The sequence below is a fragment of the Hevea brasiliensis genome, chromosome 5 (assembly GCF_030052815.1).
Source record: "Hevea brasiliensis isolate MT/VB/25A 57/8 chromosome 5, ASM3005281v1, whole genome shotgun sequence".
NCBI lineage: Eukaryota > Viridiplantae > Streptophyta > Magnoliopsida > Malpighiales > Euphorbiaceae > Hevea > Hevea brasiliensis.
The window spans coordinates 4,064,958-4,079,016 of NC_079497.1; the positions used below are offsets into that span (position 1 = coordinate 4,064,958).

General features: G+C 35.8%; 1 protein-coding gene and 1 non-coding gene across 2 annotated transcripts; one reads left to right on the plus strand and one right to left on the minus strand.

Annotated features, from left to right (window-relative positions):
* Positions 1-5,690: 5,690 nt before the first annotated feature.
* LOC131180549 (small nucleolar RNA R71) lies at positions 5,691-5,796 on the minus strand. Its single transcript, XR_009149316.1, has one exon. It is a non-coding gene; the product is annotated as a small nucleolar RNA R71 (small nucleolar RNA).
* Positions 5,797-12,111: 6,315 nt separating this feature from the next.
* On the plus strand, positions 12,112-13,527 carry LOC131180038 (vegetative cell wall protein gp1-like). Its single transcript, XM_058147629.1, has 3 exons — positions 12,112-12,855; positions 12,949-13,030; positions 13,337-13,527. Exons 1-3 carry the CDS (start codon positions 12,112-12,114, stop codon positions 13,525-13,527), a joined length of 1,017 nt encoding a protein of 338 aa, XP_058003612.1.
* Positions 13,528-14,059: the final 532 nt, after the last annotated feature.

Here is a 14,059-nt window from a genome sequence, read left to right on the forward strand (position 1 = left end):
GTCGGATAACCATAACTGACTCATTCCCATATTCCAGTTCCTTAACTAAGCAGCTTTTGGACTTAAATTTTACCTAATCAATGGAATAGGTTGCAATCACTTTTAGGCATGGTGATCTTCATAAAAATTGTTGCCCTATGTCTTATGATTATTGAGAAATTTGTATCACAATTTTTCAAGTTTTGTGGAATTATTTACGACCAATTAACTGACCAGGGTTCATGTACTTTGTGCCAATAGGGGCTCAGTTCAGGATGGTGATTGCAGGTCACTTTTTGAGATTCTTAAATTCATAATTTGAGGAAGGTTCCTAAAACAAATTTGTAACCCTGTTTCTCAAGTTTCTGCAAAGGTATGGTTCATATCAATTGGATTTTTCTATTGGGAGTTATAACTAAAAGACTATTATGGGGTCAAGTGAAGATCGGTCAGATTCTAGGTTTTGATGCAGTAACTTTTTCTAACTATTTGGCCTAGTTCTCTTGATTTCTGGGTTTTGGTCAAAACACCAATTTTGTAGGTATGTGTCATGTCGACATTTTGGCACTAGTTTCACTATATTTGAGTTCTTGTAGACCAAGTTATGGCCATTTTGCCAAAACTGGTCAGGTAATTTCATGTCCAAAAATTTCTGGGCAACACAGGTCTGGATAGTTTTGTAACCCAACTTGGGCCAGCAATTTGGCTTAGTTCTTGGCATTTTTGGGTTCGGTGGTCTTCATAAAAACAGTAGCCCTATATCTATGCTTTCCAATGGTATCAAATTCAGGTTATTTGGAGCAGTATAGAGGGAGTTATGACCAAATGAACAGTGGTCATTTTTGGGTTTTGTACAGGGTCATCCGGACTTAGGCAATGTTTAGGTCAAGTTTTGGACAGAATTTGGGCATAGTTTCTTCATGGAAAATGGGCTATTTTGGGTCTAGTTTCACCTCCAATTGGCCTCATACAAATTGGAGCAACAAATAATTAGTTATGGTTCATCAAACACACTGGACTCATTGAGTCCCAAACCTGCAGAAAATGGCACTCTCAATATTCAATCTCCTCCAACTTCCTTACTTCAATTTGACATTCAAGGCACTTCTAAATATCATTAACACATCTCAACAATCCCAATTGCAAGGTATAATACAAAAGTACCCAAGTTAGGTTAAACCCTAACTCAAAATTTCAACCTCATGAAACTTCAATGTAAATCAACTTCTAATACTTATAAATGCATCAATCGATATCACTAAATCACTTTATATACACTAAAGTCATCAAAGACCATCACTCACCATAGGTACCAAAAATTCACTCCCCTCATAACTCACTAATTTCTTTTAGTTTCTTACAAATTTCACTTCATTTTAACCTTAACTCAAGGATTAATAAAGGAAGAAAGGAAGATTAGGCACTAACCTCTTGTGACCCAACTTCAAACTTCAACTTTTCTTCTTCTTATGGGTATCTAAAGCTTCCTTATGGAGTGGGGAGGATTTTTAATGAAGGGGAATAGGGGTTTTGGTGGATAAATGAAGAGAAACTCAAGCTCAAAGCTTGAGCAAAAATGGTGGAGGGGAGAGAACAATGGAGACGGTAAGGAGAGAGAGAAGAGGAAGATGAAGAAGACTTGTGGTTGGTGAATTTTTGTCTCTTGTGTCTTATATATATTCTATAATTATTGTACTTTAATTTTTTTTTAAATGCCATAAGTCTATTTCCTTTCTTTTCTTTTCTTTTCTTTTCTTCTTTTTTCTCTTCTCATTTTCCAAACTCAAATTCATAAATTTAATTTATGTTAATTATTTTATTTCCTAATTTTAATTTGACATTTAGGTCAAAATTCACCACTAGGGGTGAAATGACCAAAATGCCCTTCATGGTGCTCATCGGGTTATTTTTATTATTTTATACCAATTAATAAATTCTCTAAATTTTATTTTATTTCTCAAAATTTTTCCTATATTTTTTAATATTTATTTCATTAATTTATGCCTCCTCACTATAGTTTAAGTGTAGTTCCGGACATTCTGACTGTCCGAGCAGACATTAGTCGTCGAATCAGTAAAATGTACGGACTACCTATGGTGAGGGCGTTACAAAATATATTTAAATAAATAAATTTTGAGAATGATAATTAATAGTTTTTGAAATAAATAATAAAAAATGGTACAAATCAAAAAAAGATTCAAGAGCATTTAGTGAAATAAAAATACTTAATGAGAGAAGAGTGCTTAATGTGTATCAAATGTTTCATATGATATACTATATATAGACAAATAAATGACAATCATTTAAATAAAAGTATTTTATAATTAAATATTATTTAATTGAAAAATAGTAACAAAAGCATTTAAATTCAATTTTTATAACAGTAAAATGTTTTTTATTTACTTAGTTGTTTCAATTAAATGGCCACAAGTTGACGATGATAATAATAATAATAATAATAATAATAATAATAATAATAATAATAATAATAATAATAATAATAATAATAATAATAATAATAATAATAATAATAATAATAATAATAATAATAATAATTATTATTATTATTATTATTATTATTATTATTATTATTAATTTTAGGAAAATGAAATAAAAAAATATTAAATTATTAACATAAAAAAAATAATACATACTAATTATAAATAAATCAAATATCTATATTTTATTTTTACAACTTTTATGTAAACTGCATTTTTTGTCTCTCAAAATTTTTAATAAAGATTTCATAATAAAAATAATAGAAAATAAAACAATATAATAAAATTATTTATTAAATATATGAAATAATTTAAGATTGATTAAATTATACGATAGTATTAGAACTAAAACAGCAAAAACAGAAATCAAACAACAGCAGATAGAGGAAAAAAAAAAAAAAAAAACTTTTTTGCTATTTTTGTTATTAGACTTTTTCTTATCTTTCAAAGCTCTAAATTACTCCCCTCTTTATAGTCTGTAGAGGGAGTTTGTTACAGAAAAATCAGCAATTATTATGCTAAAAAATAGTTTCTACATGGACTGTTTCAGCTCCACTTTTATTGTCCACTACTCCTACATACTAGCAGAAGAAATAACAAATAAACTCAATCAAAAAACAATGACAGCAAGTTTATAACGGTAACAATCACCCCCTTAAACTTGCTTGACTCCTATCTTGTCCCTTAGCTCCAGAAATCTCTGTCTTCCCAACGGTTTAGTCAGAATATCTGCGGTATTATACGATGCAGTGTAATCTATCTTGACATCTCCATTTACTGACATCACGAATGAAGTGGAACCTTGTGTCGATATGTTTACTTCTTTCATGATGTACTGGATTGTTGGCTAACGAGATTGCTGACTTGTTGTCTATCTTTAGAATAGGTTTGACTTGATTATTGCCTCTTAAACTTGCAATTATCTTTGTAAGCTGTTACACTCATTTCATATAGGCATTTTAGGGTAGTTTTGCATCCATTTTGCCCTTATATTTTAGTATATTTTATGTTTTTAGCTTTATTTTAGTTTATTTGTTAACTTTAGATACTTTATATGTGATTTTTGTAATTTTGTTGTTTTTGATAGGATTTTGTGGCAAATCGAAGATCAATGAGTGCAATAGGAAGTGAATTGAAGAAATTTGGGATTCTTTAAGAATGGATGAAAGTTGAAGAAATCAAACCTTGAAAGAGCAAACTAGCCGAAATTTGCTTGAGACCTTGCTTAAGGTCATGCTTAGGGTAAAGCGGCAATGCTTAAGGTGCAACACAAGTCAAGCATGAGCAGAAAAGTCCATTTTACTATAAGTCTGCCGAGATTTGCCGAAGGTCTGCTTAACCTTAAGCAGACAGTGCGACCAGAGGCTAAATTTGCTAAGAAGATGCTTAGGGTTAAGCCGAACCCTAAGCAGAATGCCCAGAACGTGAATAGTGCTGCTGACTTGGATAATTTTACACCTCATTTCCTATCAACTCCTTGTCTTTTATTTACTTTTAGGGTAACTTTTAGGGACCATATAAATTCATCATTTCCTTATTTTTGCCAAAAGAGGAGGAAGGGAGGAAAAACAAAAAGGAAAGAAAATTTAATAGAAAGAGAGAGAGAAGACGCCATTCTCTCTTGGAAGAAGGAGCTGCTGCACGAGTTTGGAGCTCCAGAAACCAGAGACCTTGGTTCTTCCACCTGGGTTTTCCCATTTCAGTCCTTTTATCATGTTTTTCTTTATTCTTCCATCTATATTTCTTGTAAATACCATTATGAGTGAGTAATTCCTTTAGATTTCAGAGTTGGGAAATATGTTTTAGATTTATTTGTGGATTTGGACTGGGTATTTCCTTATTTTATATGAATATGAGTTTTGATTCCTTCCTTGTGTGCTTGATTTACTTGCCTAATGTTGGTACCCATTGGGTATTGTGTTAATCTTTGATTGAAGGACCGAAAGGTGAAAGTCATTGATAGGTAATCATGGATTGGAACTTAAAATCACCTAGATTTAGAAATAAACTAGGACTTTAAGAGGAATTAATTATAGGTTACAAAACTTAATGGGTTTTAAAATAATCAAATACATACGAAAGTAGGTTTGGTTATTTTAGAATACACTTTGATTTGCTTGAAAAAGATATCAAAGGGATTTAGAATCAATTTCCTTCAAACTCTATTTTTCCTAAAAATTGGAATGCCCAAGACAAATCCCAATTAATTTATGCATAAACCCCCAACTCTGGAATCACTTTTACCATAATTAGACTTTTGTTTAAATTACCCATTGTTAATTTTAGTTTAATTGCGAGCTAGAATTAGAATTTATTTGTTTGCTCTTTACCCATTTCAATTGGATTAATCAATTTACCTTGCTCATTTACATTTACCATTTATTCATTAATCATTAGCCCAAATAATCGCTTCATTCATAGTTTAGTAATCAAACAGCAAATCCTCATGGGAACGATACTTGATTCATCACTTTATTACTTGAGACGACCCGTATACTTGCGGATTCGCCCCATCAAGTTTTTGGCGCCGTTGCCGGGAATTTGATTTTTGTTTGATATTAAACGATTGTTTGTTTGGTTAATTTGGGCACTTTATTTTATTTTCTTTTTACCATTTTACTTTGAGAATTTGTTTATTTTTGTTTTTCAGGTGCTCTATTTTATGAGAAGGACAAAAAGTGAAGAAATCAATCTATTCTTTGACCTAGAAATAGAGAAGACAGCAAAAGCTTTAAGAGCAGAATCTAAGAGGAGAAAAGCTGAAATTAAAGCTCAACAACAACAAGAAAGAGCACAAGAGCAAGAGCAATTACAAGAAGAAATGGCTGACAACAACAACAACAATAACAACCGCTCTGTGAAGGATCATGCCTATCCTAACATTGGAGATTTCATGCCAAGTATCACAAGACCAAGGGTAGAAGCTAATAATTTTGAACTGAAGCCTGCACTCTGTCAAATGGTACAACAAGCACAATTTGGAGGAAATCCAAGTGAAAGTCCACATGTGCATCTAGCACACTTTCTTGAGATCAGCGATATGTTGAAGATAAATGGAGTTTCTGATGATGCAATTCGACTCAGATTATTTCCTTTTTCTCTGAAGGACCGAGCTAGAGAGTGGTTACATTCTTTGCCACCGAGTTCTATCACAACATGGGATGAACTTTCTCAAGCATTTTGGCTCAATATTTTCCACCAAGCAAGACAGCTAAGGTGAGAAATGAGTGACCTCTTTTAAACCTAGAGATGATGAGAGCTTGTATGAAGCATGGGAGAGGTACAAGGATTTGCAAAGGAGATGTCCACATCATGGGATTCCTAAGTGGATGCTTGTTCAACACTTTTATAATGGAGTTTCACCAGCTATTAGGAGTACAATTGATGCATCTTCTGGAGGTGACCTTATGGAGAAATCTGAAGATGAAGCTTTTACGCTCTTGATAAAATTGCTTATAACAACTACCAATGGAGTTGTGAGAGGAATGAGATCAAGAAACCAGCTGGTATGTTTGAGCTTGATGCCATGAATATGATTAATGCTAAGTTTGATGCTTTGACAAAGAAGATGGACAAGTTAAGTATGAAAGTAGATTCTTCAGCCGGAGGTTCTAGTAATTCGCTAGAAATTGGAGCTGCAAATGTCAATTGTGCACGTGATTTTCTGCACTTAATCAAGATTTTTCAAGTGAGCAAGTGGATTATGTGGGGAACTACAATCAAAGATCAGGTGGTAACCCATTTTCTGCAACTTATGATCCAGCATGGAGAAACCACCCAAATTTCTCTTGGGGAGGTAGACAAGGGCAAAATCAGAATTTTCAGCAACCTTATGGATATCAACAAAATCGAATTTTCAGAGAATAGAGGTCCTCCTCCTGGAATTTCTAAACCTCAAAATGTACCTGCTCCACCTCTACCACAACAAGCACAACTAGACAAGACAGCTAGATTGGAATCTATGATTGAAACTCTACTTGTGAGCCATCAAAGTCAACAAGAAATGATTTCTCAATTAGCATCTAAAGTGGATCAAATGGCAACACACAACAAGATGTTAGAGAATCAAATAGCTCAACAAGCTAGCTCTTCAAGTAACAAAGCATTTGGGAAGCTTCCTAGCCAACCAGAAAATTCTAGGGAGCATTGCAAGGCTATTACATTGAGAAGTGGAAAAATATTGGAGAATGGGGATAAAAATATTGAAGAGAAAGTTGAAGAAAAGAAAAGCAAAGAAGGAGATGAACAAACTGAAGTTGAAGTTAGAATTGAAGCTGAGAAAGAAAATTCAATTGAAGAAAAAGGAAGTAAGGAGAGGGAGAGTAAAGAGGAAGAACCCAAATATGTTGCACCTAAAGCCTACATGCCACCTTTACCATTCCCACAAAGGTTTCAGAAAGCGAAATTGGATAAACAATTTGGGAAGTTTTTGGAGGTATTGAAGTCTTTGCATGTGACTATTCCTTTCACTGATGCCTTAGCACAAATGCCTTCTTACGCTAAATTTTTGAAGGAGATTTTATCTAACAAGAAGAAATTGGAGGAATTTGATACTGTAGCTCTCACGGAGGAAAGCAGTGCTATTTTGCAAAATAAGCTTCCACCCAAACTGAAAGATCCTGGAAGTTTCTCCATACCATGTCACATTGGGGATATCATTATAGATAAGGCTTTATGCGATCTTGGAGCCAGTGTTAGTCTGATGCCATTGTCTATCTATGAGAAAGTGAAGATTGGAGAAATGAAGCCTACTACCATATCACTACAGTTAGCAGATAGATCTATTAAATTTCCAATTGGAATAGTTGAGAATGTTCCTCTGAAAGTTGGGAAATTTTTCATACCAGTGGATTTTGTGGTATTGGAGATGGAGGAGGATGTACACATTCCTATTATTCTTGGTAGACCTTTCCTTGCTTGTAACACCTTAGGCAAATCCCACATCGACAAAACACGGGAGAGATGCTGGGTTCATAAGTTGATAGTTCCTAACCCTTATTGACGCGTTTTAAAACCGTGAGGGCTAGTGATATTGTCCGCTCTGGGCCGAAGCCCTCACGGTTTTAAAACGCGTCATTAGGGGTTAGGAACCATCAACTTATAAACCCAGCATCTCTCCCGTGTTTTGCCAATGTGGGATTTGCCTAGGGTGTTACATTGCTACTGCTGGAGCTGTGATAGATGTAAAAAATGGGAGGCTTACATTAGAAGTTGGGGAAGAGAAAGTTGAATTTAATTTGTTTCAAGCAATGAAAAAGAAAGATGATTCAAACTCATGCTTGAGAGTTGATGTGATAGATGAAGAGGTTAGAGAAGTGCTTAAAAAGCAACATCCTAAAGATCCCTTAGAAGCTTGTTTGGTTCATAACATAAAAAAAAAGGGATGAGATTGAGGAAGCTGCAGAATATGCTACAATTTTGGAAGGAAATCCACCATTGCCTATGGCTGATATTGAAAAGATTGGGAACTTGAAGCAAGAAACAACTTCATCATCAAAGCTTGAGAAAAGTGAAGCACCTAAGGTAGAGTTGAAACCTCTTCCAACAAATCTCAGGTATGCTTTTCTAGGGCAAAATTCTACATATCCTGTGATTGTTAATGCTAAATTGACTGATTGTGAGGTTGAAAAATTATTGAGAGTTCTTAGGAGGCATAGAAGGATAATTGGTTATACCATTGATGATATTAAAAGAATACATCCTTCTGTGTGCATGCATAGAATTTTGTTGGAAAATGACCATAAAGCCTCTCGAGAATCACAAAGGAGATTGAATCCAAACATGAAAGAGGTTGTGAAAAAGGAGATCTTGAAATTGCTTGATGCAGGTATCATTACCCTATTTCTGACAGTAATTGGGTAAGTCCAGTTCATGTTGTACCTAAGAAAGGGGGCATCACAGTGGTGAAAAATGAAAATGATGAACTAATACCTACAAGAACTGTAACTGGATGGAGAATGTGTATAGACTATAGGAAATTGAATAAGGCAACTAGAAAGGACCATTTTCCATTACCATTTATAGATCAAATGCTTGAGAGACTAGCTCATCATTCTTATTTTTGCTACTTGGATGGCTATTCAGGGTTCTTTCAGATCCTTGTTCACCCAGATGATCAGGATAAAACTACCTTCACATGTCCTTATGGTACCTTTGCATATCGAAGGATGCCATTTGGACTATGTAATGCCCCTGCTACATTTCAACGATGTATGATGTCCATATTTTCTGACATGATTGAGGACATTATGGAAGTGTTCATGGATGATTTTTCTGTGTATGGTAAATCTTTTGATGAATGCTTATCTAATTTGTCTAAGGTTTTGCAGAGATGTGAAGAGTTCAATTTAGTTTTGAATTGGGAAAAGTGCCATTTTATGGTGCAAGAAGGAATTGTTTTGGGACATCTTGTGTCAAACAGGGGTATTGAGGTGGACAAAGCAAAGGTAGAAATTATTGAGAAAATGCCACCCCCAACATCTGTGAAGGGAGTGAGGAGTTTCTTGGGGCATGCTGGATTTTATAGGAGATTCATCAAGGATTTCTCTAAGATTTCTAAACCTCTTACCAATTTATTGAGTAAAGATGTGGAATTTAATTTTGATACTAATTGTATGAATGCTTTTTGCAGGATAAAGGAAGCTTTGATATCTGCTCCTATTATGCAGCCACCCGATTGGTCATTACCTTTTGAGTTAATATGCGATACTAGTGATTATGCCATTGGGGCTGTTTTGGGACAAAGGAAAGATAAGAAGGTGTATGCAATATACTATGCAAGTAGGACCTTAGATGATGCTCAAATAAATTACTCTACTACAGAGAAAGAGTTTTTGGCAGTAGTATTTGCAGTAGACAAATTCAGGTCCTACCTTGTGGGGTCTAAGGTAATAGTGTACACGGATCATGCAGCTATCAAGTATCTCCTTCAGAAAAAAGAGGCTAAACCTAGATTGATAAGGTGGGTGTTACTCCTTCAAGAGTTTGACTTGGAAATTAAAGATAAGAAAGAAGTAGAAAATGTGGTAGCAGATCATCTATCTAGATTGAGGCAAGAACAAGGAGACAATTTGGGAAAAGAGCCCCCAATAGATGATTATTTTCCTGATGAGCAATTGTTAGTAATCATGAATGCAAAAACCCCTTGGTATGCAGATTTTATGAACTATCTAGTGTGTAGAATCCTTCCACCTGATCTAACATGGCAGCAAAAGAAGAAATTTCTTTTTGATGTGAAGGATTATGATTGGGAGGAACCATTTTTGTTCAAGAAATGTGGAGATGGGCTGATTAGAAGATGCTTAGCTGATGAGGAGATAGGGAATGTTATCAAAGATTGCCATTCTTCACTTTATGGGGGTCATATGAGTGTGACAAAGACTGTAGAAAAAGTTCTTCAAGCAGGGTTCTTTTGGCCACACATGTTTAAGGATGTGAGGAAGTTTGTAAATGCATGTGATAGGTGTCAAAGGATGGGTAATATCTCAAAGAGAGATGAAATGCCCCTCCAAAACATATTGGAAGTGGAATTATTTGATGTGTGGGGCATTGATTTCATGGGACCTTTTCCATCGTCCTTGGGACACAAATATATTTTAGTTGGAGTAGATTATGTAAGCAAATGGGTTGAAGCTATACCATCTCCAACTAATGATGTTAGAGTTGTGATTAAATTCCTTAAAAGTTCATTTTACAAGATTTGGAACTCCACGTGCCATTATAAGTGATGGAGGTTCTCATTTTTGCAACCATCAATTTGAAAGATTATTGCAAAAATATGGAGTGAAGCATAAGGTTGCAACACCCTACCATCCACAAACTAGTGGTCAAGTGGAGATCTCAATAGAGAGTGAAAAGAATTCTTGAGAAAGCGTGAATTGTTCGAGGAAAGATTGGTCACTAAAGTTAGATGATGCTCTTTGGGCCTATAGAACAGCCTTTAAAACTCCTATCGGAACTACCCCATTTAGATTGGTTTATGGGAAGGCTTGTCATTTACCTTTAGAGTTGGAGCATAGAGCATATTGGGCCATAAAGATACTGAACTTTGACTTAAAGACTGCAGGAGAAAAAAGAATGCTGCAACTAAATGAACTTGAGGAGCTTAGATTGGATGCTTATGAAAATGCCAAGCTTTACAAGGAAAGAACTAAGAGATGGCATGATAAGCATATTAGGAGGAAAGAATTTCAAGAAGGTGATGTTGTTCTCTTATACAATTCTAGGTTAAGGTTATTTCTAGGAAAATTGAAGTCAAGATGGTCAGGGCCCTACACTGTTATAAAAGTATACCCCTATGGAGCTGTTGAGATAGGCAATGAGACCTCAGGGACTTTCAAAGTTAATGGGCAGAGATTAAAACATTATATTGTTGGAGAACCCACGCAAAAGTTTGTAGAGGTTTCATGGCTTGGTTCTCCAGTCAGGGATATTTAGGAGAATTGGAGTGGAAGGTCAAGCTTAAGACCTTAAACAAGCGCTTCTTGGGAGGCAACCCAAGCGTATCCTTTTATAGTTCATTAATTTTCCATTTCATTTCACTTTCAGTTTTCACCCCCATTAATCTCAAAAGTGACATTTATTTATCTTTTGTAGGTCATTCATGAAGATGGGGCAAGTTTACACTTGTGGCAAAAACAAAGAATTAAAGGGAAGCAAGTATAAGCAAAATTCTGCACTTTATGCGATGCACGTGAGATAACACCTTTAAACTTGTGCTAAATTGCTGATATTGCAATCTACTTGATAGCACATGTTTGATTTTGTATTTTGTGTAAATTCTGTGAAATGCAACTTGAATGAGGATCAATTTTGATATTTAGGACTGATGAGAGCTTTATTGAAGTGCAAAAATAATGTTTGTTAAGTTTCACCTTTTAGTGTATATATAATTTTGTAGTCTGATAGGAATTTGCATGCTTTTGTTTGGAATTGCTGCTAATTTTTGAATTCTGCAGATTTTGGTTACTGTATATGCTACTGTTCATGCTATTAAAAAGGTCAATTTCTACATCTTTTCTGCATTTCTTGGTTGATTGGAACTTGTCTCAAATGCTGCTGAAAATATGCTTTTGGTATAAGTTTAGAAAGGAGACCATTTCATTGAATGTGCAAAAGGGTAGTCACAATTGGTGCCTAAATTGAAAAATGCTTGCATAAGCTAAATGAATATATTGTGTTTGATGAGTGCTAAGAGATGATGAACTTAAATCCCTCAATTTTATGGTGTTTGTATGTATTTGGAAATTGCTGGGGGTCATGATAGAATTCCATAGCTTGTAGACTGTTTTTGGCAAGCAAAACCACAATTTTTCTCAAAACATGCCGAAACTTGCTGATGACATTGCTTGTCAAGCAGAGTCTTAAGCAAATTCTGCTGAACCTTATGCTTAACCCCAAGCATGGCCCATCTTACAACAGGTCTGCCCCACAATTTAAAATAGCCCAAGATGTCCGCCAATTTGTCAAAAGCCTCCGCCAACACTCCCGATAGACCTCGTCGATTTTTTTTTCCCACGCCATTTCTTCCGGCAATCTTTACAGGAAGCCGAACAGTTTCTCCCTTTCCATTAAAATGGTAAGAACGAAAATGTGGTCTTCCCACAAACCCAAACTCAGCAAATTTCGACCTAAAATGGGTACTCCATCTTCATTGCCCGCAAACCCTAACCCCAGCCCCAGTCCACCACTACCCCAATCACCGCCACCACAAACGCCGCCATTACCACAATCACCACCACCCCAGTCACCGCCACCACCCCCAAGCCAAATACCACCTCTCATTCCGCCGACTCCCCTCTCGCCGCAATCTGAGCCACAACATGAAACGCCAATTCCCGATTCCCATTCCCCAAAACCAGCGCCTGAACCTGTGCCTACTCAAACGAAAACCCAAGGCAAAACAAAAAAGGCTGCAAGTAAACCTAAGAAAACCCCTGTCGGAAAACGGAAACGAGTACCCTCTGTTCCTTTCGACCTGAATTCACCACCTCAGCCGTCCTCTGAACCAGTTAGCAAAAGGACCAGGTCTTCCTCACAAACTCCAGCACCAGTGACCCAAACACCGATAACTCAGTCTCCCTTACACTCTCCAGCACCTGCGTCATCTGCAGATACTATAGAGGAGGTAATTTCTCCATTACCTTGGGCTTTTAGGGATATGGATATGAAAAAGGCATATGAGAAATTACTTTCTAAAACTATTTTGGCAAACAAGTATATGGATGAGCAGATTTTGAAAGAATTAGGCATTTATGATTCTGTCTTTGCCTATTTGGATGTTGTTAGCTGGACTGATTTTGCTAAAATTAGGGAACCAGTGTACAAGGATCTAACCCTCGAATTTTTGAGTTCCCTAAGGTTGAGTTTCAAACCAACAGTGCCTGAACATAGAGATATGATATATTTTCGATGTGCTGGAATTGATAGGGAGTTAGACATGGGTGCTATGAATGCAATTTTTGGTTTTCAGGATTTGGGGTATAAAAGCATTGAGTGGCAGCAAACTGTTTATGACCCTGTTCAATTCTGGAAGGACATTGCACCTTTTGGGGGTTATTATAGACAGAGGACTGCAAAAGCCTCTAGGATAGTTGACCATGTATTGAAATACCTCCATAGGTTCATCACTTACACTGTTTTAGGAAGGGGACACAGTAACAGTATTATGGTTGCTGGGGATTTGTTTCTCTTGTGGTGCATGAAGGAGAGAAAACAAGTAAGTACAGCCCATTTCATAGCTACTCATTGGCACCAAATTGTCACAAAGCATACTAAAGGTAGTATTGTTTTTGGGGGGTATATAACTGCTATAGCAAAATCATTTAGCTTTGATGCTAGTCTATATAAATTGCTGCCAGTTTCTGGGGAATCATATATAGATAGCACAATGTTGCTGCATATGGATGTTTGTGAGAAAATAGGCCATACCTATACTTTGTTACAGCAGCATCCTGATACCCCAGGTACTGCAGACCCCACCACTTTTGCACCAGCAGAACCACAACCAACCTCTACCCCACAGTTTTATTGGACATTTTATCCATCTTAAAATCCTTGGAATCCAGAATAACAAATTTCACTGTCCAACCATCTGTTCCCTCACCTGACACCACAGAAATTCTTGCTACCTTGAAAAACTTAGAAATCAAAATTGAAGCCATGGGTCAGGAGTAGGTTAACCAAAAGAAGAAGCTAGAAAAGAAACTTAAAAAGAGATTTTTATCTCTTAAAAAGAAACAGAAGCAACATCAACTTCAAATGCTGGAGCTTTACAACAAACTGGCCCAATCCTACAACAACTTATATCATTGGGGCCAAGCCATGTTTCAAGAAATGAAAGACTTAACAGAAAACTTGGAAACTGCTTCTGAAGCTTCGGATCACAATGAACCTACTGCAGAGCATGAAGCACACCCTGGTTTAGCAGAAAAGCCTTGACAGCAGAACTTGATCGATGCTTGGCTTTTAATTTCTGTTTTAAGTTTATTTTTGTAATTTGTTTATTTTAATTTTCAAACTTTGGTCATGGTTGTAATACTTTGGTACTTGGTTTTTATTATTATCTCTGCACTTCTTTCCTT